This window comes from Schistocerca americana, chromosome 7 (assembly GCF_021461395.2).
Source record: "Schistocerca americana isolate TAMUIC-IGC-003095 chromosome 7, iqSchAmer2.1, whole genome shotgun sequence".
NCBI lineage: Eukaryota > Metazoa > Arthropoda > Insecta > Orthoptera > Acrididae > Schistocerca > Schistocerca americana.
The window spans coordinates 533,638,329-533,663,247 of record NC_060125.1 but is presented as its reverse complement, the minus strand read 5'-3'; the positions used below and the strand labels follow the sequence as shown (position 1 = coordinate 533,663,247).

The 24,919-nt window shown below is 39.4% G+C and overlaps 1 protein-coding gene across 3 annotated transcripts in view; it reads right to left on the bottom strand.

Annotated features, from left to right (window-relative positions):
• LOC124621905 (conserved oligomeric Golgi complex subunit 1) overlaps window positions 1-24,919 on the bottom strand; it is a 136,785-nt gene that overhangs the window by 4,917 nt on the left and 106,949 nt on the right. Inside the window, exon 16 of one of the 3 annotated variants that reach the window (XM_047147403.1) lies at window positions 20,352-20,391. The exons of the other annotated variants lie outside the window; for them this stretch is intronic. Coding sequence (XP_047003359.1) covers window positions 20,377-20,391 — 15 coding nt within the window. The 3' untranslated portion in view covers window positions 20,352-20,376. The remainder of the gene's footprint in view (window positions 1-20,351; window positions 20,392-24,919) is intronic. 3 annotated transcript variants of the gene reach the window in all.

Sequence of the window (24,919 nt, the reverse complement as noted above, 5' to 3'; positions counted from 1 at the left end):
CTGGTACACCACTTTTCAGTCTACGTCTTTTAACAAACAGGAGCATACTCGCCTTTCTTGTGCTCCAATTGGAATACTTTTTCTGCTGGTTAATTCTACACTTTGTGTAAGGTAATTACATTTTTTCATAAATTGCCTTTCTATGAGCAACTTTTCAACAAATATAAAATTATGATTAATAAATAAATTTTAACACAATACAATAAAATTTTTGCTTACAGTGAGAACACATATTTAAGTAGATTGCTAGTTTGTTGGTTGGGTTGGAATGAAAGGGACTAAACTGCAACGCTATCAGTTCCTTTAACTGTTAAGTGTATATTGCTAGTTATAGCTGGCAATTGCAGCATTCACAGAGCAAATACTTTCTTTAATAACTGCATATGGAAAGCAAATTTAATTCAACCTCAGCTAACTGGGAACATCTACAATGTAACTTGGTGGCAATTCTTTATCTCCATTTTATTCTTGTGAATCTACCGGTTACTCTTCATGAGTATCCATGTGATAATTAATCATTCTGTAGCTCTTGTTATTTTACCCTGTGATGTCTCTATAGTAGATGCTGGCTGCAGAAAAGATCTTATTTTAACAGCATATTTGTCACAAAATAAAAATAATGTATCTACACCCTTTGTGGTTAACTTTTCAAAAATATGGGGGATTTGGCATTAATGTTGACAACTTGTCAAAGAAATAAAAATATTCTCTCAGCAGTGGGCTCAAACACACGACTGAGTGTTCGTTACTCTTCAGTAATTCTAGATGTAGATTTCTGTACTCCAATTTTATTAAAAATTTGTTCTATTCTTTGCTTATAAAATATTACTGTTATGATAATGGCAATGTTTGTATTGTGATCACTTCTGTTATACCCTTTATTGAATTCAGTTTAGATATAAGAATTCCATTCCTCATGAAACGTTCTTTTATATATTACATAATTAACAAAGTTGCCATAAGCACACATAATAAAATTATTATTTTATTTTTGGAAATACGGCAGTCAGTTCTGGCACAGTAAAGTAACCTTTGTCATTTCTGCTTGCTGTTCCTTTATACCTTTACAAATAGTGCTGCAACCCTCGTATGTAAATTGACATATAAACATGTCTACTAATCAATGTTCAAGACACAAATTGCCATCACTTAGTCCTATGGCACGCCACCTATAATTTATTTTTGTTGTATCACTGATCACTCTGTACCAACTAGAACTTACTTTTCTTGTTATGTGATTTGTTGTGGACAATTTATCATATATTTTTCTATATTTTAGTCGGAATCTTTGGTTCTATTCTGTTCTTCATTTTACTGCTTACTAGCATTTGAATAACAGGTGACTGGATAATATGTTCTGAATTTCATGTATTATTTTAATGCAACTTATTCTGAGAAAATAAGATGTGATATATTTAACTTTAAATTTGTAGCTGCAACGTTTGCAGGAGGGTCTAAGCCACCAAGCCACTACATGCTATTAGAAATATAACAACTAAGATTGGTTCAGTCTGCTTATTAGAGTAGGATTTCCATGCTACAACACTTTCTGCACACTCACAACCAATAGCAAGCACTTACAGAATGCAGAATTGAAACATATCATTTACTCAAAATATAAAACCGCATCATTGATAAAAAGTAACAGAACATAACGTTGTCAAATATTTTTTGTTTGTGGAGAAATTAACACCTACTAATTATTTACTAATTTACATTGAAAAAGAAAAAAAAAATACAAAGATACTAATGTCTCTTTTCCTTTTCAGAAAACTATAATTTTAAAATCTGAATTAAAAGCAACTTGTTCGATGGTTCATATCACTATTTTCTGTTATTCTCGTCTACAAACCAAATAATGTCATCTCTGAAAATTTCAATTGTTATTAGCCTTTTTGCATTACCAAACATCAAACCAAACAATTTAAAGCACACTTTTGGCATTGTTTGGTTGGAGCTGCACATCCCCACACACTGTAAATTCCAATGCAAATTAAATATGCAGCCCAAAGTCTTACCAACCACCAATCTTGTTCTTTATACACTCAATAGCATTAGAATTAGAGATATATGTGTGTTGTTCAGAAGGTGCTCATGTTATGATGGCAAACGGAACAATTCAGTATGTAAGTGACAAGGATGTTAGCAGACCACATACTGGCTGTCCGAGAGAGAGTCAAGTGCAGGGCACACAAGATGCACATCTGCACTTTCAAACAGGATCAGACTGTGACTGGCAATCACATGGAACACCACTTCTCATGCTGATGTACAGGAACACACACAGCCACTGGATCTCGAAGCATGGAGGAAGGCCACACAGACTGATAAATTATTACTATTATTATTATTCTTTACTTTCTCAGACGTTAAGTCTGGTTAAAAATGGAAAGTGACGCAGACCTTGATCAAGCGTCACTTCCTTTTAACTGTATGGTATGTGTTATATTGCATTTAGGAACTTTCGGGTAATTGAACATGTATCAATAATTACTGATTTTTGTAGTTGTATATATAAGTTTGGATGTAGCTGTATTGCATTGATGTACTGGTGGATATTGTGTGGTATGACTCCTGTAGTTGATAGTATAATTGGTATAATGTCAACTTTATCCTGATGCCACATATCCTTGACTTCCTCAGCCAGTTGGATGTATTTTTCAATTTTTTCTCCTGTTTTCTTCTGTATATTTGTTGTATTGGGTATGGATATTTCGATTAGTTGTGTTAATTTCTTCTTTTTATTGGTGAGTATGATGTCAGGTTTGTTATGTGGTGTTGTTTTATCTGTTATAATGGTTCTGTTCCAGTATAATTTGTATTCATCATTCTCCAGTACATTTTGTGGTGCATACTTGTATGTGGGAACGTGCTGTTTTATAAGTTTATGATGTAAGGCAAGCTGTTGATGTGTTATTTTTGCTACATTGTCATGTCTTCTGGGGTATTCTGTATTTGCTAGTATTGTACATCCGCTTGTGATGTGATCTACTGTTTCTATTTGTTGTTTGCAAAGTCTGCATTTGTCTGTTGTGGTATTGGGATCTTTAATAATATGCTTGCTGTAATATCTGGTGTTTATTGTTTGATCCTGTATTGCAATCATGAATCCTTCCGTCTCACTGTATATATTGCCTTTTCTTAGCCATGTGTTGGATGCGTCTTGATCGATGTGTGGCTGTGTTAAATGATACGGGTGCTTGCCATGTAGTGTTTTCTTTTTCCAATTTATTTTCTTCGTGTCTGTTGATGTTATGTGATCTAAGGGGTTGTAGAAGTGGTTATGAAATTGCAATGGTGTAGCCGATGTATTTATATGAGTGATTGCTTTGTGTATTTTGCTAGTTTTTGCTCGTTCTAGAAAGAATTTTCTTAAATTGTCTACCTGTCCATAATGTAGGTTTTTTATGTCGATAAATCCCCTTCCTCCTTCCTTTCTGCTTAATGTGAATCTTTCTGTTGCTGAATGTATGTGATGTATTCTATATTTGTGGCATTGTGATCGTGTAAGTGTATTGAGCGCTTCTAGGTCTGTGTTACTCCATTTCACTACTCCAAATGAGTAGGTCAATATTGGTATAGCATAAGTATTTATAGCTTTTGTCTTGTTTCTTGCTGTCAATTCTGTTTTCAGTATTTTTGTTAGTCTTTGTCTATATTTTTCTTTTAGTTCTTCTTTAATATTTGAATTATCTATTCCTATTTTTTGTCTGTATCCTAGATATTTATAGGCATCTGTTTTTTCCAACGCTTCTATGCAGTCGCTGTGGTTATCCAGTATGTAATCTTCTTGTTTAGTGTGTTTTCCCTTGACTATGCTATTTTTCTTACATTTGTCTGTTCCAAAAGCCATATTTATATCATTGCTGAATACTTCTGTTATCTTTAGTAATTGGTTGAGTTGTTGATTTGTTGCTGCCAGTAGTTTTAGATCATCCATGAATAGCAAATGTGTGATTTTGTGTGGGTATGTTCCAGTAATATTGTATCCATAATTTGTATTATTTAGCATGTTGGATAGTGGGTTCAGGGCAAGGCAGAACCAGATAGGACTTAATGAGTCTCCTTGGTATATTCCACGCTTAATCTGTATTGGCTGTGATGTGATATTATTTGAATTTGTTTGGATATTAAGTGTGGTTTTCCAATTTTTCATTACTATGTTTAGGAACTGTATCAATTTAGGATCTAATTTGTATATTTCCAATATTTGTAGTAACCATGAGTGGGGTACACTATCAAAAGCTTTTTGATAATCAATGTATGCATAGTGTAGTGACCTTTGCTTAGTTTTAGCTTGATATGTCACCTCTGTATCTATTATCAGTTGCTCTTTACATCCTCGTGCTCCTTTGCAACAGCCTTTTTGTTCTTCATTTATAATTTTGTTCTGTGTTGTATGTGTCATTAATTTCTGTGCAATGACTGAAGTTAATATTTTGTATATTGTTGGTAGGCATGTTATGGGGCGATATTTTGCTGGGTTTGCTGTGTCTGCTTGATCTTTAGGTTTCAGATAAGTTATTCCATGTGTAAGTGTATCAGGGAATGTGTATGGGTCTGCAATGTAACTGTTAAATAATTTAGTTGGATGTGAATGTGTTGAGGCGAACTTCTTTAGCCAGAAATTTATTTTATCTTTTCCAGGGGCTTTCCAATTGTGAGTAGAATTAATTGCTTGGGTGACTTCATGTTGCAAAATTATCACTTCAGGCATTTGTGGTATCATCTTGTATGTGTCTGTTTCTGCTTGTATCCAACGTGCATGCCTGTTATGTTGTACCGGGTTTGACCATATGTTGCTCCAGAAGTGTTCCATGTCTGTTATGTTTGGTGGATTGTCTATTTTAATGTGTTTGTTATCTATTGTCTGGTAAAATTTCTTTTGGTTTGTGTTGAATGTTTGGTTTTGTTTCCTTCTATTTTCACTTTTTTTGTATCTTCTAAGTCGTTTGGCCAATGCTTGTAATTTCTGTTTCTTTTCATCTAATTGCTCTGTCGCTTCTTGTTGTGAGATTTTACCTAACCTTTTTCGTTTTTTTTCTGACATTTCATTTCTTATAAATTGTGTTAGCTGTCCGATGTCCTTTCTCAGTTTTTCTATTCTGATCTGTAGCCTGTGTTGCCATGCTGGTTTTGTGCGTTTCTTCTGTGTGTTGGTTGGTTCTGATCTCTGCCCAGTGTGTATATTTAGTGTAGTGAGTGCTCCTATATAAACCAGTAGTTGTAACTCTTCCATAGTTGTGTTTTCATTTATTTTGTTGTGTATGATTGTGTTGATAGTTTTTATTGTTGTTTCGACTTGTGGGTTATTTGGCGGTCTTTGCAAGAATGGTCTAATGTCTGTATTTGTGTCTTTGTATTCTATATATGTCAGCTGAAATTTTTCTTCTATATCTAACATGTGTGTCACTTCGTGTTCTATTTGTGCTTGTTCTGGTGGCTGTCTTAAGATTTCGCTTTCCTCTGATTGTTTAATTGATGCGTGTTGTTCTTTGTTTGTTTGCTCTGGGATGTTTGAGTCCATTACTGTATTTTCTTCTTCTTCTGATTGCACATTATTTTGTTCCAGTATTTGTTGTACTTGTTGTTTGATGTTTTCTAATTCTGACTGGGGTATCCTGTTGTTTTTGATTACTACACGGATCTGATCAGCTAGTCGTTGTTCTGTTAAAAATTTTAAATCTGGGTATCTGGTAATAAATGTTGTGTATACTTGTGATCTGTATCCAGTTGTGTTGGTTCCTAGGTTTGTTGCTTGGTAATAACAGAACATGAGGTGTTGATTAACTTCATCTGACCATCTCATTCTCTGTCTTTGTTTTCCTTCTAGGGTGGTTGCAGAAAGCATATCCTGCAAGACACCTCTATTTGGATTTAATTCATTTTCCAGTAGGCTAGCAGTGTCATTACCATTGTGGGCGGGCATAGGGTTCAAGCGTCGTCCCCGACCATGACAGCGCTTGTCCGAGGCTTCTTTAGTTCTGTCCTGAACCAACTAATCACACTAAAAGGGGGGTTAGCCCTATTAGTGGTTTGTTCTTTTCATCGCCTTTTACGACTGGCAGAACATACCGGAGGCCTATTCTTTTCCCGGGCCTCCACGGGGACTATTATTATTATTATTATTATTATTATTATTATTATTATTATTATTATTACCACCACCATTACTATACAAATGAACTTAACTATGAGGTTATCAGTCCCTCTATGCACTTAATCTTAGTAGTCTTCTCGTCTTGATCAATATTTTTTGTCTCTAACTTTTTAAAGTTGGATTAAAGGGAAAAGCAATACGTCCAGTAACAGTAGTGAAGGTAGTTTGAACTAAAAGGAAAAGGCGGAGGTAAGGGGGTGTTATGTGCTAGCATGACGCTGGACACTCCTTGGTGCAATGTATTATGTATGGTAAGAGGCTTCTCCAACCCCCTTCCTCTCCCCTCATTTCTCCTCCATGTTGCATCCCCACCCATCCTCCCAGACATCAATATAGAAAATACTGAAAGGAATGCACATCAAACAGTATAATAAGTTGAAAGGGAAAGGAGTTAAATGTGGAGGTTCAAGAAGTAAAAGATAGTACTACACATTGGTTCAGATCAGCAGCAAAGCTGAGGGCCTGTCAGACTTACGTTACCAGTGAATTGTACCACCTCCACACTATCTGCCTAAGTCGTCATGATGAGTAAAGGCTTTAAATTTTATTGTAGTACCTACTCCATGATAAAAGATGTAAAACAGTGTTGACAGCTAATGCTCCATCCACTAGCATTTGAGGTGAAGTACATTAAAATTCAGTTTGTGTCATAGGTCAGTTAGGATTCTGCATTCTTTGAATGTATGAAGTACCATCAAAAGTGTCCACATCGGTGCAGGGACGATGGGAGGAGTGGACGGATGCGTTCCTCTTTTTTGCAAGAGATATTCATGTGCAAGTTTGGTTTAACCAATACATTAACAGTATAAGACATCTGCTGCTTTGTGAGAGGCTGGGTATATAGTGCACCACACTTGAAGTCCCTTTGACCAACTGGAGTTTGATTTTAGGTGCGGTATTTTGCCATTCTGAGTCTCAAGACCTCAAGATACAATGTCTCTGACTGACCAAACATCAGTGTGTGCTGCTGTCAGTTGTAGTTTTCCAACGGGTAACACTGATCTGCTGCTTACTACTGCTCTAAGGAGTCACTACAGACAAGGAAGTTCAGATCTGGAAGCGTTCCACTACATTGGAAAGCTCAAAATATGACTGCCAATTCTGGGAGCATATCTGGTTGAGGGTGTAGCTCAGAACCTCCTGCATAAACATAGGTACAACTGATGTGATCAATGACCTTACTGTCATAAGTATAAATGATGTAATGATGTGGATGATCACGATATATGGAGTCAAATATTTGCCAGTAAGTGGTGAAATCAGTAGTTCCATTGGTGCTACTGTGAATGTACATTTGTATTACCTATCAGGCTTGGTGGTTTAGTGGTAAAGTACTTGCTTAGAAACTGAGAGGTCATGGGAACAAATACCAATCGGACCACAGAATTTTTCAGTCTGCCTTTAATCTACACTTCACCTCTAGCTGACATTGCCAGGAATTAAATGTGGTTCAGGTTCGATTTAAACTTCAGTTTCCCTTTCTCTAATTGGATAACTGCGGTAGATTAGGGTCACGCAAGTTGCTTAAGTGCCATGCAGTTAAAAGACTTGCACACAGCCACTGATCTACACACAATTATTATTATTATTACCCACATTTTTGGCCTGGTATCATATCAGGAGGGAGTCTGAGATGCGATTCTTTGCATATAACAGAATGGGGGGAGGGGGTGAGTTGAAGTTCTCTACATAGATCTTCAACCATTCTTCAGCTGATCTGCCTGTTACAAGGTGGTTCATAAGCAGCTAGATCCGGTCTTTTCAGAACAATATGGGGTAACAAAGGTGTTCTAGTTGACGGCTGATACTGATCACACAGTTAATCAAGAGACAGTGGCATCGTACTAGCAAAAGTGGTATTTCTGCCTGCACAAGGGGGGTATTGTTTGGGCCCCTCAGTGGCTCAGCATTTGTTTGCTGTGTACAGGCTTGCTCACTGCAAGGTTTCTGACGAGGCACAGACTGGTAAGCATGCCACTCCTCTGTCATCGTAAGCTCTGGGCATGCTTCAGCAACCACTGTACAGTGTGGCAGTGGAACGTTATGTGCCACAGGGAGCTGGGATTTAGGCCCAACTGCCTGGATGGTGTAAAAAAAAAAAAAAACCACCCTCAATCTCAAGGTGTGCTGTGCGCCAATGAGATGTATGGCTGTTGATGTGGAATGGTTGTCAGCAGGCAACCTCTGGGGACACTGGCACACCTCAATTTCGTAAGGATGTCACAATAAACACCTTTCAGCCGTCTAGTTTCCAACCTTATTTTATTTGGCAACCAGTTTCAGCATTTTACTGTGCCATCTTCAGGCCCCTGACTGATGTGTAGGAAGATTCTACCTCGGTTGTGATCAAAACAAGGGCCAGCAATACTGGTACTAGTAGATTTTTGCTATAGCGATCACCTCAACCATCATCCGCTGACTCGGCAGTCTGGAGCAGAGACTGCAGCATCTGCCTAGAAGAAAGGAGGATACAGGACATTAAAACAACAAAATGCATCCGGTATGGTAAAGCCAAGAAGATCTATAAAGCCTACCATAATCATTGCATCAGCTCTTAAAAAGACTATTTCAACAGCCAATGCTACTACACAAATGGAGGTAGGTCAGCATTACAACCCGTGTCTGTCAGTGCATGCGTCAAGCTGTAGTTGTACTATTAGAGCCCACAGCCTTCCAGCCAACTTCAACCTGTCCCACCCCCCCCCTCCCCCTCCTCAGAGAGACAGGTTGGATGTGCAACCCCCTTGATAAATGGCTCCACACTATAGTGGAACATGGACTCATGTTGAGGAACTGAAACTCCTAGCCCAGGTATATTCTCTGTGCTCGTGTCTACAAGAAGCATATTTTAAGGCCACTGACACTCCTGTGTTTGGCGCTATACCCTCCGCTGAAAGGATGATCTGACTGGGGAAAGAGCCGAGGGGGGGGGGGGGGGGGGAGGGGGGTTGCTCTGTTTGTCAATAATGCACACCACTCCTCTGTTCTCTTCTCCTCGATTACTGATCTACAAGCCGTAGCCATTTAAGTTCATATGGGTCAGCAAATCACTATCTGCTCACGGTCTTTACCCTCGCTGGATGCAAAAGACTCTGAAGCTCTCACAGGCCTTACAGAACAACTCCCCAGCCCATTTCTCCTACACAGTGACTCCAATTTCTCGGCTGGGTTATCCTCAGCCATCAATCTGTCTTTCTGCTCTCCAGCCACTGCAGAGTCTGCTCAGTGGAAAGCAACCGATGACCTTCATTCCAGTGACTACTACTCACTTTGAATCCACCTGCTGTATGGAGCATTACTTGAACAGAAGACCTGGAAATTGATGGTCAACAGAGCTAACTGGACGCTGTTCAGCCAGCTGGCTGTGTTTAAAAATCAGGGCAGCATCCAGGAATGGGTGGACCAAATCACAAAAGTGATCCACCTTACCATTGACATATCCAACCCAACATCCTTAAGTCATTTTAGGAGGCAACATGAACCTTGTTGGACCATTGATTGCTGCTCAGCAATCTGGGTCAGGCTTGTGGCATTATGAAGGTTTAAATGATACCCAACAGCAGACAACCTCACAGCCTTTCGAGTCACCAGAGAGAAGGCTTGATGTGTAATTCAGAAGAGGAAGAAAAGGTCATGGCAAGAGTTCCTGAACTCTATCAACTGTACCACTTATTCTACAGGATTGTGAGAAGCCATCAGGAGGACTTCCAGTAAATACAGTCGTTTACCAACAGCAGCTGTGCTGAAACAGGGGTGTCTCCAAACAATGCCCGGAGGGATCACTCAGATGATGACAGAGAATTTTAGGTCGACTGCTGTCAATGCCAGCCAGGATCTGCCGCTACTGTGTAACCACAGATAGGGGCCAGTTGGACCTCAGATCCAACAATTCTTTAGTCTTACAACTGCCCCTTCTCCATATGGGAGCTGGATTTGGCATTGTCTAAGACTCCTGATACTGCACCTGGTCATTACCAAATCTAGAACAGCATGCTTTAACATTTGCAATCCGCATCTAAGGAAATACACCTTGTATGTCTTAATTTGATATGGCTGACAGGTCTTTTCCTGATTAATGGAGAGAGACCATTCAGATAGCTATCCTCAAACCAGCAAAGAATTGAACATGGCCCAGTAGCTAACAGAGCATTGCCTTAATGAACTGCCCAAATAATTAACAATTGTCTCATGTGGATGCTGGAGACCAGGCAACTACTTAGCCACTCATAGTGTGGATTCAGGAGATTTCAATCCACTGTCAACAACTTGACCCTTCCAGAAGGGGCTATTCACAAGGATTTCCCACACAACCATCAATGTATCAGTGCACTCTTTGGCATCAGTAAGGCATACGACACTACTTGGAGACATAGTATTTTAGGGCAGCTCCACCAGTGGGTCTTTTGTGGCCACATCCCATCTTCATATGGTCCTTGTTATCACAGTGCATTCTCAGTCCCGAGTTAATGACGTGCTGTCAGCTCATTTTGAGCAGGTGAATGTTTTTCCTCAGGGTAGAGTTTTAAGTGCAACCGTATTTACCATAGCCATAAGTAGAATCACATTGAGTTCTCTAAAATGCTCCTTATTCGAGTGGCCTGCAAGCCAGAACCCAGAAGGCATCGAATACCTTAAAGTGCCTTAGCCACAGGTCTTTGGGAGCAGACAGGACACACTTGTTCCAATTTTATGGGGCTTTCGTGTGATTGCAGCTAGACTATGGGTGCACAGTACATAGATCACTGAAGCTTTCTTATTTGAAGATTATTGACACTATCTATAATTGGATTGGGAGGAGGGGGGGGGGGGGGGGGGGGTGAGGGGGATTAGGCTGGGCACAGGTGCTTCTAGGACAAGCCCCATACCTAGTCTCTGTGCTGAGACTGAGGAACTGCCACTCACCATGCAGTGGCAGCTCCTCGTGGTGTGTCAGGCACGTAAATTCCTCACTGCTTCGAATTCACCTGCACACCCTACTGTTGCTCATCTGTCTCTGGAACGTCCATGAGCAACAGGGCCATTTGGGAACCACGTGCAGCATGTGCTGGAGTAATTTCGTGTGGAGCATGTACAACACCAACTCCAGGATTTTAACCGCCTGCCGTCCTGGTTACTGCACAAGCCCAGAGTAATTTGAGATTTTATGCAGTACAGGAGAGGTTGCACTCCTGCATATGTTTCTAATACATTACTTTATGATATTTCAGCTGAATGTCACAACTCTGTAGCTGAATTTATGGGTGGACTAAACAGGTGACTCCGATGGTTGATCTGCTGTTTCCCTAGAGAGTGCCCTCATGATCCAACTGCCTCAAGACTTTACAGTCTTCAATTCCAAATTATACGTGATACTGTGGGCACTGGAGCAGATGAGAAATGCTTTGAGTGCTACATTCCTTGTTTGTTCCGATTCCCTGAGCGCCCTTCATTCTCTACAACACAGTAAATAAAGTAGTCCAGAATATCCAGGACACCCTCCTCCTCCTCCTCCTACAACAGCTGGTAAAGAAGAGGTCTTTCTGCTGGGTGTCACAGCACATGAGTATTGTGGTGAATGAAAGGTGGTTGCAGCAGCCAAGGAGGTGGGTCACGATCCTTAACTAGTTCAGCGTGTCATCCCTCTGTATGCTATTGTCTCGCTGTTGAGTTAGTCATGCACAGATGGGAAGACGAGTGGCTGGAAGTGACATACAATAAGCTGTGTCTACTTAAGTCAACAACATGGTTATGGCATATCTCCTTACTTGCCTTTGTATATGCCACAGCCCTAAGACACATGCATTTTCCTCAGGAGAGAGGACTCTCCAATGTGTGGTGCTTGTGGCATACAGATCACAATGTGACACATTTTACTAAACTGTGCTTTATTTTTAGAGCTGTGGACAGCAGCTAATTGGCTGACAGATTTGCTGTCTATTTTAGCTGATAATAAAAAAAATGCGGTGTGACTTTTAAAATTTTGTGAATTGTTTGACTTGTCACCCTAAAATTTTAGAGTGACATTTTTAATGTGTTACCAGGGTGGTTGGCCCATCTGTGTTTTCAGTAAGTTATCAACCACCCACATAATGCTGTGAATCTATTTTAGTTTTCCTATAGTCTTTGTTGTGTTTTAATTAGCAGTTTTCGAACTTCTTCCCAATTGTCACAATGTTTTGTGAGTTAGTGTGATTGAGTGGGTGATAATGGGAGAGAGTAAGTGTGATTTTATCTTAGTTTGCCTTTTATATTTCTTTTATCACATTTTCTGTGTTTTAACCACATTTGTTTGTTTGGGCTCTTTGAGTCTAACTGTTAGTCTTGCCCAAGTACAGATGGTTTTTCTGAACCGTAAGCAACACATACACAGTCTAATTGAATTAAAATTAGCAGTTTCTAAAACCTTAATAAAGCCATTAGGTCTGTTCCCATGAAAAAGTTGCTGAGGAAACAGATATCATTTAGTTCCCTCACGCAGTTATACTTGAATCCTCGTATGTGTGGTTTCCACGTTAGGTTACCACCAAATAATAGTTCTAAAAAGTGGAATTTGTCAAGTACATCTAGTGGCTGGTTTCCTAAGTGAAGTTTTGGGTGTGAATGTACAGACAAAAGTCTGCAAAATCCACAACAGGAAATTTCATTAGTGAGAAACAGTACCCACTCTTCTTGCCCATCTTATGCCCCGTGTATAGCACTTTAAAGGTGCTATTCTACAGTATGGAGAGATGCTGAGCAGTAATATATACATAATTTGTCTGTCTACAATGCTGGCGAGGCCTCGGGATTCACAGTGGCTACAATACCAATGACTGCAATAGCAAAAATGGCAGCAACCAGCACCGATTTCTGTAAGATGCTATTCCTTGGATCACTGGGTACCAAGGATCATGCCACCTCATACCCAAATATATCCTGGTGATGCAAAGTTCTGTACAAAAATGGGTAGGCAACCCAAAATCTCCACTTGTGTAAAGAAGGTAAAATGTGATATCACCACATAGTATCATAAACATTTTGGAAATCAAAGAATACAGTAATAATATGCCAGCAGTGTGCAAAGGACTCTTTGAATGCATAAGCTAAGACTCAAAAAAAAAAAAAAAAAAAAAAAAAAAAAAAAAAGGTGGTTAGCGATAGAACAAGATTCTCAGAAGCCACACTGAAATTACGAAAGTAGTCATTTGCATTTGAAGCACCAATGAAATCAATTATAAGCATTATTCCTAACAATTAACTGTTTAGATAAATTAGTCAATAATTACCTATGTTATGTGCATCTTTCCCCAGTTTCAGCATAGTACTACTATGCTCTCCTTCTACTTTGGGCAAAAATTCTCTCTCACCATACACGATTAAAAATCACCAGGATACTCATGATTGCTGTTGTTCATGTGTTGAAGCAACTGGTTGTGGATTTTTCAAAAGCTGGCGACATATCAACATGAAGCTAAGGCACTACTGAGTTCTCATTCATTAAAAGGACCACTATAGATTTCTACATGATGGGAGTGAAAGAACATAATGTTAAGTTCCACTAGCTGTCTATAATTTGTAAAGGCAGGGTGGTAATTTTGAGATGCAGGTTTTTCTGCAAACTGTGCTGTGATAAGTTCCGCAGTATCCAGGGAGTCACGAGATAATGTCTCCATTAGAAATTCCTGTGTGTAGTTGATGTCCACAAATACATTGAAGTTTAACCTATACTTGGGGAGATAATGGAATGTGCGCCATTATAGAGGAGACATATTGTTTCAACATTTTTTTTCCATTTTTTAATAAAAAGCTGTACTTTCACTAAGAGTCATTTGAATGTAATCAAGTTGGTCATATGGGGAAGGCATTTATAGCATCGCAGTGCTCTTCATCGTTCTCTAATGGCCTTTGTTATTTCATTGAATGCCAGAGTACACAATTTTGTGTAGGAAGGTCTGTGGAAAAAGGTATAATTGTGAAAGGAGCTTCCTGCACTACCTCAGCGATATTTTTCTCCTGGGTGATTTGAATCTGCAATTTGGAAGCATAGGCTGGCCAATTAGCTTTTCTAAGGTATTAGCATGTTAAAGAGTTGTCAACATTTTGGTCTGGTAGGGATTGCACGATTGGCAAGTGATCACTGTCACGCAGGACTTCATGGATATTCCACTGCATCATGGTGGTGACACTCAGGCTGCATACTGAGAAGTCTACACAGGATAAGGTACAACAGGCGACGCTAAAATATGTTATTGCTCCTGTGTTTAGGACGCAGAATCGAAATTCCACAAGAAGATTTTCTAAGAGTTGTCCTCTACCAGACTTAACACTACTACCTCAAAAAGGATTATGAACATTTAACTCCCCCATTAATATTAAGGGTTTGGGTAATTTTGCTACAAGGCTAGCTCTTGTCTCTCAATGACAGGTAAGTACTGCATGTTGTTATCTTTCTTTATATATGGAAACAGGTAGCTACTACCCTTAGTCTGTTGTGAAGTGGCAATTGTTTGCTGCAGATGTTAGGATGTATTAGTGCACATATACCCTCTTTACACTGACACGATCATTGCAATAGGTATGATGTCTAATATTAGAGAGATGGTTCTCTAACAAAAGTAATTCCTATGTCGCATACTATATGACAGGTTGCCATCAGTTGGCAGAGCTCTGCCAGGTGGTGGGACTATCCATTACAACTCCTTTGTAATAACATTAAAGAGGATGAAGCATTGCAGAGAAGATGAAAGATGTAGGTGTTGGTCTTGTGCTACCTGTGAGGCATGGGGTAACATCCATATATGTGGAGTCTTCTGTATGTAAGGGGATATCTGATTCTGTCTGAACTGTCAAATCTGCTTCTAGTTTAGGTTTTTCCTTTCCTTCTGTCTGACTTATACTTATTTCTCTCTCTTTTTGTACCTAAGGAGGTTAAAGTTTGTGTGGCAATTTGTTGTCTTTAAGCTCCAGATTGGGTGATGAATGAGCTGCTCTGTGTCACGTTGCCTGTGGCTCTTTCATCCACTGGCTTGTGTGAGGTCACATTTCTGCTTCATGTCAGGAGGAGAATGTCTTGGATGGTGTCCTATCCTACATAGATGCAGAAACAATTGAGGTGATTCCAGCTGCACCAGCATGGAAGCTTTGGTGTTATATGTTTGTAGACTAAAGTAGTTAGTGACCTCTACTTCAAATGAGTAGTCATGCAATTTGTGTGGCTGTGGCTAAAAGGCATATCAGGTAGAAGACTGTGCACAGTGCTTGAAATAATCTAGACCATTTTGATGATGTGAAGACATTCATATTTCTTTGTGGACACAAGATAAGGTAACAGGTCTAGCATTTTATATTCTTGGATCTCCCTTTCTCCTCCTCCTCCTCCCTCTCTCTCATTTATTTTTTATTTTTTATTTTTTTAGGCCAATGAAGGCTGTTGAATGTGGAGGATGCTGGCGTGGGTAACCGACACATACAGGAAATTGTACACAGTCAGTTATCCTACAAAGCCTTTCCACAGATAGGGTCAACGACACAGCAGGAAGACATATCTGGAAATGTACATAATAGCACATTCATAGACCATAACATAAATGTCTCAAATAATTCTTTTCCCTTCAAAACCAAAAATAAAGGCAATCCTGTTTATTCTGTTGTACTTGGGGCCTTTCTGGATTTGGCAGATGAAATCCTCATATTGTTAAGTTGGATTGCCATCCATCATTGGTCTGCTGTTTCAAGTCTTGGTGGGGTAAAATAGTGGGTCACACTGAACAATGCAAAATTTGGGAGCCAATAACAACATTAAGAATTAGGATAGATTGATACCATATAGAGGAGACACTTAACGGCAGATAAGCATATTTAAAATACGACTTAGTTGTTGGACACAGACCACCTTCAGAGTTTTAAAAACACACACTCTCTCTCTCTCTCTCTCTCTCTCTCTCTCTCTCACACACACACACACACACACACACACACACACACACACACACACACACACACACACACACAATTGTCACGGCTGTCTTTGTGTGGAGAGGCCCAGCTGAAGTGAGTAGATATTTCAGTTGAAGGTGGTAGAGAGGGTACAAGTAAGGTGTGGGGTGGGAACTTGTAATCGCTGCTTTACAGCCTGTGTCACTGTATTCTTCCCACCAACGCCAGCTTTTCTGAACTGCACAAGTGGGAACTCTCCCTGCAACATCCCTTGGTTGCCATCAAACCCCTGGCCTCAACCACTGCTAGTGCCAGTACTTCACCTGCCTCAACATTCTTCTCTGCTCCCATTTCATCCTTACACAAGCCTTCTGTGCCCCCCCCCCCCCCCAGTGGGACTGTGTAGTCCTCCCCCCCCCCCCCCCCCCCGCACTCAACCCCACCCCCCACCCACTCCTCACTTCTCCCCAGCTCAGCCTCCAAATGCTGAATGCTGCTGTCTACGTCCCTGTACTCACCATGTCCCTGTAAACTCCCACAGGCACTGCTATAGTATCTTCTCCCACCCGCACCCTGCTATTCCTCCCCTTCCCAACACATGCCTCTTATGTACATTACCCACTCCAGAAGATAGTGTCCGATAGCTTAGTCTACTTTTAAATATGCCTGATTGCTGCTCAGTGCTTCTTCTATGTGCTAAATAACACTATTTCTAATTCATATTCTTGGTTGGTTGGTTGATTTGGGGTAGTGGACCAAACAGCGAGGTCATCGGTCCCATCAAACAGCGAGGTCATCGGTCCCATCAGATTAAGGAAGGATGGGGAACGAAGTTCGCCAAGCTCTTTCAAAGGAACCATCCCGACATTTGCCTGAAGTGATTTAGGGAAATCCTGGAAAACCTAAATCAGCCGCTGGTTTGAAGTGGCATCCTCCCAAATGAGAGTCTGGTGTTCTAACCACTGTGCCACGTCACTCGGTCATATTCGTGGGTCAAATTGAGATTTTTATGCGGACTGACAGTGACAGGAACGTCTCCCAGTTTGTTACACTTCAGGAGTGCTTGTGCCTGCATAGCAGTTATGTTTTGATAAGGAGGGATCCATTTATCACTTTTTCCCCCAATACAGCTACCGAACTTATCCTCACTATATTTCACAAATATTATGGTTGTAAATGAGTCTCCATTAGTTCAAGAATGTATCAGGTATTGACAGAATTTGTGAGTTCCTCTGCTCTGTGCTTGTGCTTGTCGCTCATCCCTCGATGAGGCCAGAGATCGAAATGCAATGGGGCTGTAAGTTTCTTCGTTAAAGAGTTTCTCTCTATCCACTGAGTGACAAGTCATTACAGTTATTGTTTTGGTTTAATTTGATTTGCTTCATCTGTGAAACATCTGCCCTGATGACATCTGATCTGATTAAGTACTCTCACCACAGACACCATCCAGCCGCAGAAAAGGTGATCTTGGCTTGATGACCTTGCTAGGAGTCCTGGTTCTCAGGAAGATGACATTTCTTGCCATTTATGTGGAGTCAACAGCTCTGACAGTAGAAGTTGCAACCCTTTGTTTTCAGGGAGCTCTACTGAGAGGGTAAATGACATCACTATGATGGAATGGCCTACCACAATGGTTTTCAAACACATTGATATGTCTGTTTAGTTATTGTGTGTAAGGATCTTCTATACTATAGGTACATTGGTGATATCTAAGCCGTTTCTCGCCACCTGGTCCACACTACAGGAAAACTTTGGAAAATTGAAGTGAAATCAAAAATGGAACCAAAAACACTTAGCCAAAATGTTCATGGTCAAAAGTAAAAGGAGAAAGATGTAAACAAAAGATATAACAACCTAGAGAAATAGTTGTGTCAACATCAAGGACTCTCGTTATGGGCTCAAAAGTATGAGAAGTAAGGAAAGTTGGAGTTGAGATATTGCAGCACAAGAAAGGAAAGAGCTGATACAATAGCTTGTCACTCAGTGCTTGCATTACACAGACCCACAAGGGAGTCGTGAGCCCCCTGAGGGCCAGACTGAAAATCACGGTACACATCGGTATGTGTCAATGGCAGGGTATGAGAATACTGAAAATAAAATGTATACTCATCAACAGGGCACCATTCAGACAAGATCGTGGAGGCACTCTCATGTGAGGGGTACATACAAGGTATGGGTACATCAGCCATAGTCTTTCACCAGTGAATGACACAAAAATCTACTTTCGAATAATGTGCAGCTGTTTCATCACATACTGCACTTACAGGTTACCTGTACTTTCAGAAAGACAATGCACAAACATTTGCTCCTGAATAATAACTTTCTTTCCTATTTCACAGCTTCAACAGTGGCATAAATCTCACACAGAACTTTTTCACTGATTAATGACAAAAAGTTTTCTAATTGAGCTTCATTTGGAAACTGGAATGTACATGCTAATCAATATTCTATTTTTGTTGGGGACAGGTGTGTAGTTATGGAGATCGTATCATGTGAGGCCCTCTGACTGTAAAACTGTTTGCTTACTGCTGCACAGCTAAAGGCAGTGAGATAATACTGCCATAGATTTTTCTAGTGATTTAGAGATTTGCAACTGAGTGTATCTACTACAGGGACAGCAGAATACAAAAAATAAATAGTACTCCAGCAGCAACACTGAAGTGCAGCTGCATGGTGGTAACAAACAATGTGGCAAGGGTTGGCACTTGAGATGGGCAAGTTAGGCACATTCAAGACGTTTGTGCAGAAGAGCTTTAAGTGATAACTGTACCCGGCTGTTTTAGCACTACATGGCTTGCTCTCTATCAGTCAATAACAACAAAAGATATTAAAATCCCAGTAAACATTTTTTTTTGCCATATCTTCCTAGCCCGAACAGTTTAACATGTTTTTAAACTGAAATCACACCAGACTAATTTGGGGCCACTCAATCAAATGTGGGAATAAGGATATAAGCTTCCACTTAAAATATTATTTTGTTTCTAGCAAGAAATGAACTGATCCACCAACACTGAGCGCTATGTGACACACATTGTAGTTGTACTTGTTTCCATCTACACATTACAAAAACAAAATTCTCCCAATGACTGATACACCATGGTGTGTGTGTGTGTGTGTGTGTGTGTGTGTGTGTGTGTGTGTGTGAGAGAGAGAGAGAGAGAGAGAGAGAGAGAGAGCTGAGATGAACGAAAAGGTGTTCTAACACACAATGAAAAAATAATTATCAAATTCAATTCTAAGATCAATTCTCTCTTTTACTTGTAAGATTGCATTATCTTCACTGAGTGTATCCATCCACCAAATCTTTTGTCTTCCTCAAGGTCTTCATAGATACAGACTGAGCTAGTGTGTATAATATGTCTCTTTCTCCTGCACTGCTCTCAGTACATGTTCATACCATCGATGGTGGACTTCTCACTTATTCTTAGCAACTGCATTCACACTAACCCCCTGACAAAGCTGTTTCTTACAGTGTCTGCCAAAGTCACTCACGTTTTCTTCTTATAGATAGACATCCACAGTATGGATATGTTAGGCCCCCCTAAGGGAAGTGGAAGTGTTTGTATCACTATGAGCTATTATAAACCATGAAATTATGGGAAAGAGGAAATGAGTGACTGCAAAATTCTAGGGTACACAAATGTGGAGAGATAATGTAGATAAGTTCTTTTGCTTGTATAATGACTGTATTTCTCCTTTCATCCTTCAGTATGAAGCCTTTCTATTCCTCAACATCCATGAAGATTATTTTCTTACAGCTACCTTCTTTCCTTATGCACCCTCTTTGTGCACTACAATTTAATTTTGTTTATTCCAATTATCTGCATTTAACAGAATCTCCAAGTCACTGAAGAATATGGATATCTGATACTGTATGTTAATGTTTGGCAAAAAGCATGTTAATTTGAAAGCTGAAGAAATTAATGAATTTCTATCACCAAACATATTGTAGGTACAAGTGAATTAATTTTCAATCCAGCAATTTCATTTACATCCATCACTCCCTGTCAACCAGTTTAGTTAGTTAATGACCCTAAATAATTTGTAATGTATTATTGTACAGAATAAATTAGTGTGTTACCAAATCAGTCATTTGGCAACACTTTAAGAACGCAATGTGTTATTAATATGAGGAGACACACACACACACACACACACACACACACACACACACAGGATGGTTAAATGCCAAGGCAAAAACTCAACATTATAATTATTGGCACAGCACAAATTAACAGTCAAGTGCTGTTAGTATAATCAGGTCAACAAAGAAGACACTTCATTTCTGACACTGTACCTATAAATGGGGCTCCGTCAACTTCTTATAGGCGAAAATACTGAAATAAATAATATTTATTGTTATATTATGGCTTTTCAAGGATATAAAAACTTTTAAAACAACCACTGTTTGGTCATGTTCACCACAAGATCAGATCATTACATGGCATAAAGCAAGCTAAAGCACATAGAAGTCTTTGAGTTAATAACTGGTCCTTCAACATATAGAGTATGGGAGGACAATAAGTTACTTTTAAGTGAAAAGATAAACAAAAACAAGAGCCAATCATATCATTATTTGGAAACTATATAAGCAGAAAGCAGGAAATGTAAAGCATCCCAGAGGTAGCAGACTGTGGAACTATAAAATAGGAATCATCATCATACGTAACAGTTTCCGGCCACGAGTCAGCCAGTTTTGCACATAAGTTTTTCCATTTTCCTCTCTCTTTCCACCATTATGCTGGCATCACTCTGTTTCATTTTTCTTCTTTTCTTGAATGTTCTGCTACACTCTTTATAGCCAACCATCCCTAGGTCGTCTTCTTGGTCTCTTGCCTTGAAGCCTTAATTCATTTACCACAAAGCTGGTCTTATATCCACTCCTATAAGGTAACTTCCTTTACCATCTCCCTCATCTCTTAATTTGTCCATCTTTTTACTTCCCCTCAGCTTCTGTGAAATTTCACTTCCTGTGCTTCTATCTTGCTTAAATTTCTTTTCTTCATTGTGAATTTTTCGGAAGTGTAAGTCAGGATAATCAAATATTAGAATCAACACATTATTCACTTGGTCATCTGTGTGATAACTTTATCGCATAATAAGTCTGATATTTCTCGGAAATGTTACTGGTTGCCTCCATTTCTCATTGACTTCTTCATTTCTTTCTTTCATTTTGTTTTGTTGAATGTGTCAACTTTTTAAAGTTGTTCCTTTGCAAGTTCATCCTGGGGTAGTCCTCTCCCTTTGTCTGTTCACATCATGAACTCATTCTTCTTCGCATTAAATTTCATACCATCTAATCCAAGCATCTCTGCCCATGCAATTATTGTTGCTGAAATTTATCTTCCTTAATCCCCAGAGCACTAAGGCATCACTGGAAGTCAGTATCTTGTGCACCATGTCATTCACAACAAGCACAAAAGTTAGAGAGGAAGTGCAGTTTCTCATTTTAAGCCCCTTCTCTTCTTTATCTATTGCCTTATCTCCTATTTTAAATTAGCTTTTACTTCTGTGCCACATTTATTTCAGCCTGCCAATTTCATATTTTTGCCTGCCTATGTTATCCAGCACTACCAGTACCCTACTGCAGCACACATTGTTGTACACATTCTCAAAATCCAAGAAGGCTGTCAGTAAAAGTTGCCCATGCTCAATGTCTTTCCTGCAGCTGCCTCATCACATGCATGAAGTCTGCAGTTCACCTCCCAGCCTGAAGCATGCTCCAATTTTATCTCATCTTTGTTCCTTATTCTCTTTCCTCAAATTTTCTCAAATATTTTTGCAGAATGGCAAACTAGTGTCACTCCTCCATAATTTTTCAGTTCTCTTGTTTACTTTCTTAAAGTCTTCTGAAGTTGTCTTCTTGATCAAAACAGCTCTCACAGTATGGTATAGCCACTGCCACTTTATAATATAAGCTGTTCATACCATTTCAACTGACACTCAATCTACACCTCTTCCATAGTTCCCATTACTGATTCAACTTCTGTCAGGATCAAATCGTTTCCCTAGGTTGCTATCTACCTCTTCAAAGTGGCTCTCCTCCTCAGCTTTCCCAACGTGGATTTAAAAGACTTCTAAGTGCTCTTTCCACATTACTTTTACTTCTTTTTATTATTTATCTTTTCCATTTGCATCTAGCTTAGTGGGGTTACTCATGCCTTTCCTCTTTACCCTCGTCATCTCATACTGTCATTTTCTGTTCATTTCACCTCTGTCCATAAGTTGAACCATGTCTTATCTCTTCTGATACTATCTTCCTGATGTTAGATTCACCCACTGCATCTTGGGTCATTTGCCGAAACATATCTCAAATGTTCTCTTCTTGTTCTGCACAGATTTTTTGACTCTCACTCTATAAAGTTTTTTTTTCTCACCTTATAACGTTGCTTGTTCTTCCAGAAACAGACACTGCAGTTTCAACAAGCATTGTTTTAAACTTCTACCATTCCTCTTCTACTATTATGACTTCACTTAAAAGTGCCTTGTTCCCTTACATGTTACTTTTCTCTGATTTCCTCCTCTTTCAGTTTCCATTTTTTTCTCTCTCTCTTGTCTTTGTGTTCTTTTTTTTCAATCATGGCTCTTTGACTAATCAGTGGCAGGTGGTGGCCATAATCTGATGAAACTTAGTGCATTACCTTTAAGCCAGTGACATGCGTTTTTATTCCTTGTCAAAGATGGTACAGTCCATAGCAGACGTCCATTTCTAATCACAGCTGTACCATAATACTTTAAGACTTTCTTACTGCTTATCCCAAAAATTTCAAATCATCAACACATTTTTCTTGCAGAGATCTCATAGCTTCCTTCCTTTCTGTTACCCCATCGTCCCTTTCCCAATATCTCTTCATATCCTTTCCTATTCTCTTTTTCCCTCTGCCGGCAGGAACATTGGGGTTACCTACATTACTGTATTCTGACCATCTGTATCCCAATATCCTCCTCCAAGTATACCTTTTCCTGTATCTAAAAACCTACTTGTGGACCATGTACCTGCGTTATCTCAAAAGGCATTTATTGACTGATATTTTAACTTCATTATCCTGTCATTTATTCCTTTCACATCCTCTTCAAGACCATTATGGAAGACAATCCCAATTCCATTCTTCATTCTAGCTCATTTTCATTCCAGTATGGCTGGAATCCTTTCATCAGCTCTTTTGTTCCTTGTCCTCTCCACATTGTGTCCCCCAATCCTACGACGACCAGTTTTCTTCTTCCAGCAAATCTGTAACTTCTTCTGTTTTCCTTCTCCAAGTATGTAGGTGCAAAGATCCAATTCTTAGCCCACTTCCAAAGCCTTCTCTGTTTCCTTATATTCATTCTTTCTGGGGCTTTTTTGTGTTTTGAAAACAAAAAAGTAGAAATAACTGTTTAAATTAAGACAAAAAATGTGCAAAGAGAACACTGAATACTGGAATTGCATGAAGTGAAAGTGGCTACTCTGTAGAGCAGCAAGCAATATTGTGGTTTGCACAAACATAATCAACTATTACTGTGCAAAGAAATTACTGCAGGTTCTATTGATGTGAAAAAATTAAAGAATGGCATCATAAGTTTTTGGCAGTTTTATATTTTGGAAGAGACAGTGGAGGACATCAGACATGCATTTCTCAGAAGCCCACATTAAGTTAATTCAGCAAGCATCTAGGAAACTTAATGTACTCTGAGCAACACTGCATTGTGCAGTAAACCATCATCTTCATTTGTATGCTTACAAAATGCAAATTCTGTAATATCTAATGCTGTACGACAAAGCATGCCAACAGCAATGAGCTACAGATGTGCTGCTGTGTACTGACATGAATGCCAGCATCCTGAAGAAATGCTTATTCTCAGATGAGGCACCCTTTGACATATCAGGAATAGTTAATCAGTGTAATGTTCAGATTTGAGGTTCATAACATCCGCACACTATCATGAACATGTTCGTGGTAGACATAAACTGAATGTCTGGTATGAGCTAATGCACGAAAGGACTGTCCAACCATTCTTCTTGGCAGAAAATACAGTAAGTGCATCAGTGTATCTGGACATGTTGGAGCAGTCTGTATACCCTCAGACACAAAACTCGCAACACAAAATCACCTTTCAACAAGATGGTGCTTCACCACATTGGTCAAAGGCTGTTCACAAGTTCCTGTCAATGAAATTTCCCTATCGCTGGATTAGATGCAGGGGATCCATCAGCTGGCCACCACTTTCCCTCAACATTACCCCACTGCAATTCATCTTGTGGGGATTTATGAAGGACTGTGTGTACACTATCATAGTGAACAATATTCCTATGTAAAGACTATGTATCAATGATGTGATTGCAACAGTGACAGAGGACATGTTATGAAGAACAAGGCAGGAATTTAATACAGCAGATGCAGCTCACAGTATGGAAGTTGTGTTTGGAACAATTTAAGTGAGATACAATCTTGAGCATTGAGTTGTACTCATCAATAAGACGTGGATTCGTCATCATATTCTGAAAATGAAGCACAAATCAAAATAATGGGTTACTGCACATGAATCTGCTCTGAAGAGAGCAAATGTGGTTCCATCGGCTGGAAAAATTATGACAATGATATTTTGGAATATGAAGGGCATCGTAAATATAGACTTTTAAAAAGTAGAAAAATTATCTCTTCACATTACTACAATGGACTATAGGTCAGCTTTGACAAGAAATTCAAGGAAACAGTCCCATTTGGCAAAGAAGTTCACCCAAACAATGCACTAGCACATTCATCTGGAACTACCTGTGCAAAACTGCATAAACTGTTGTCACAAACTCCATATTCCCCTGCCACAGGTCCATGAGATTTATTCCCATTGCCATACACAAAGACATAGCTCACAGGTCCTCTCTCT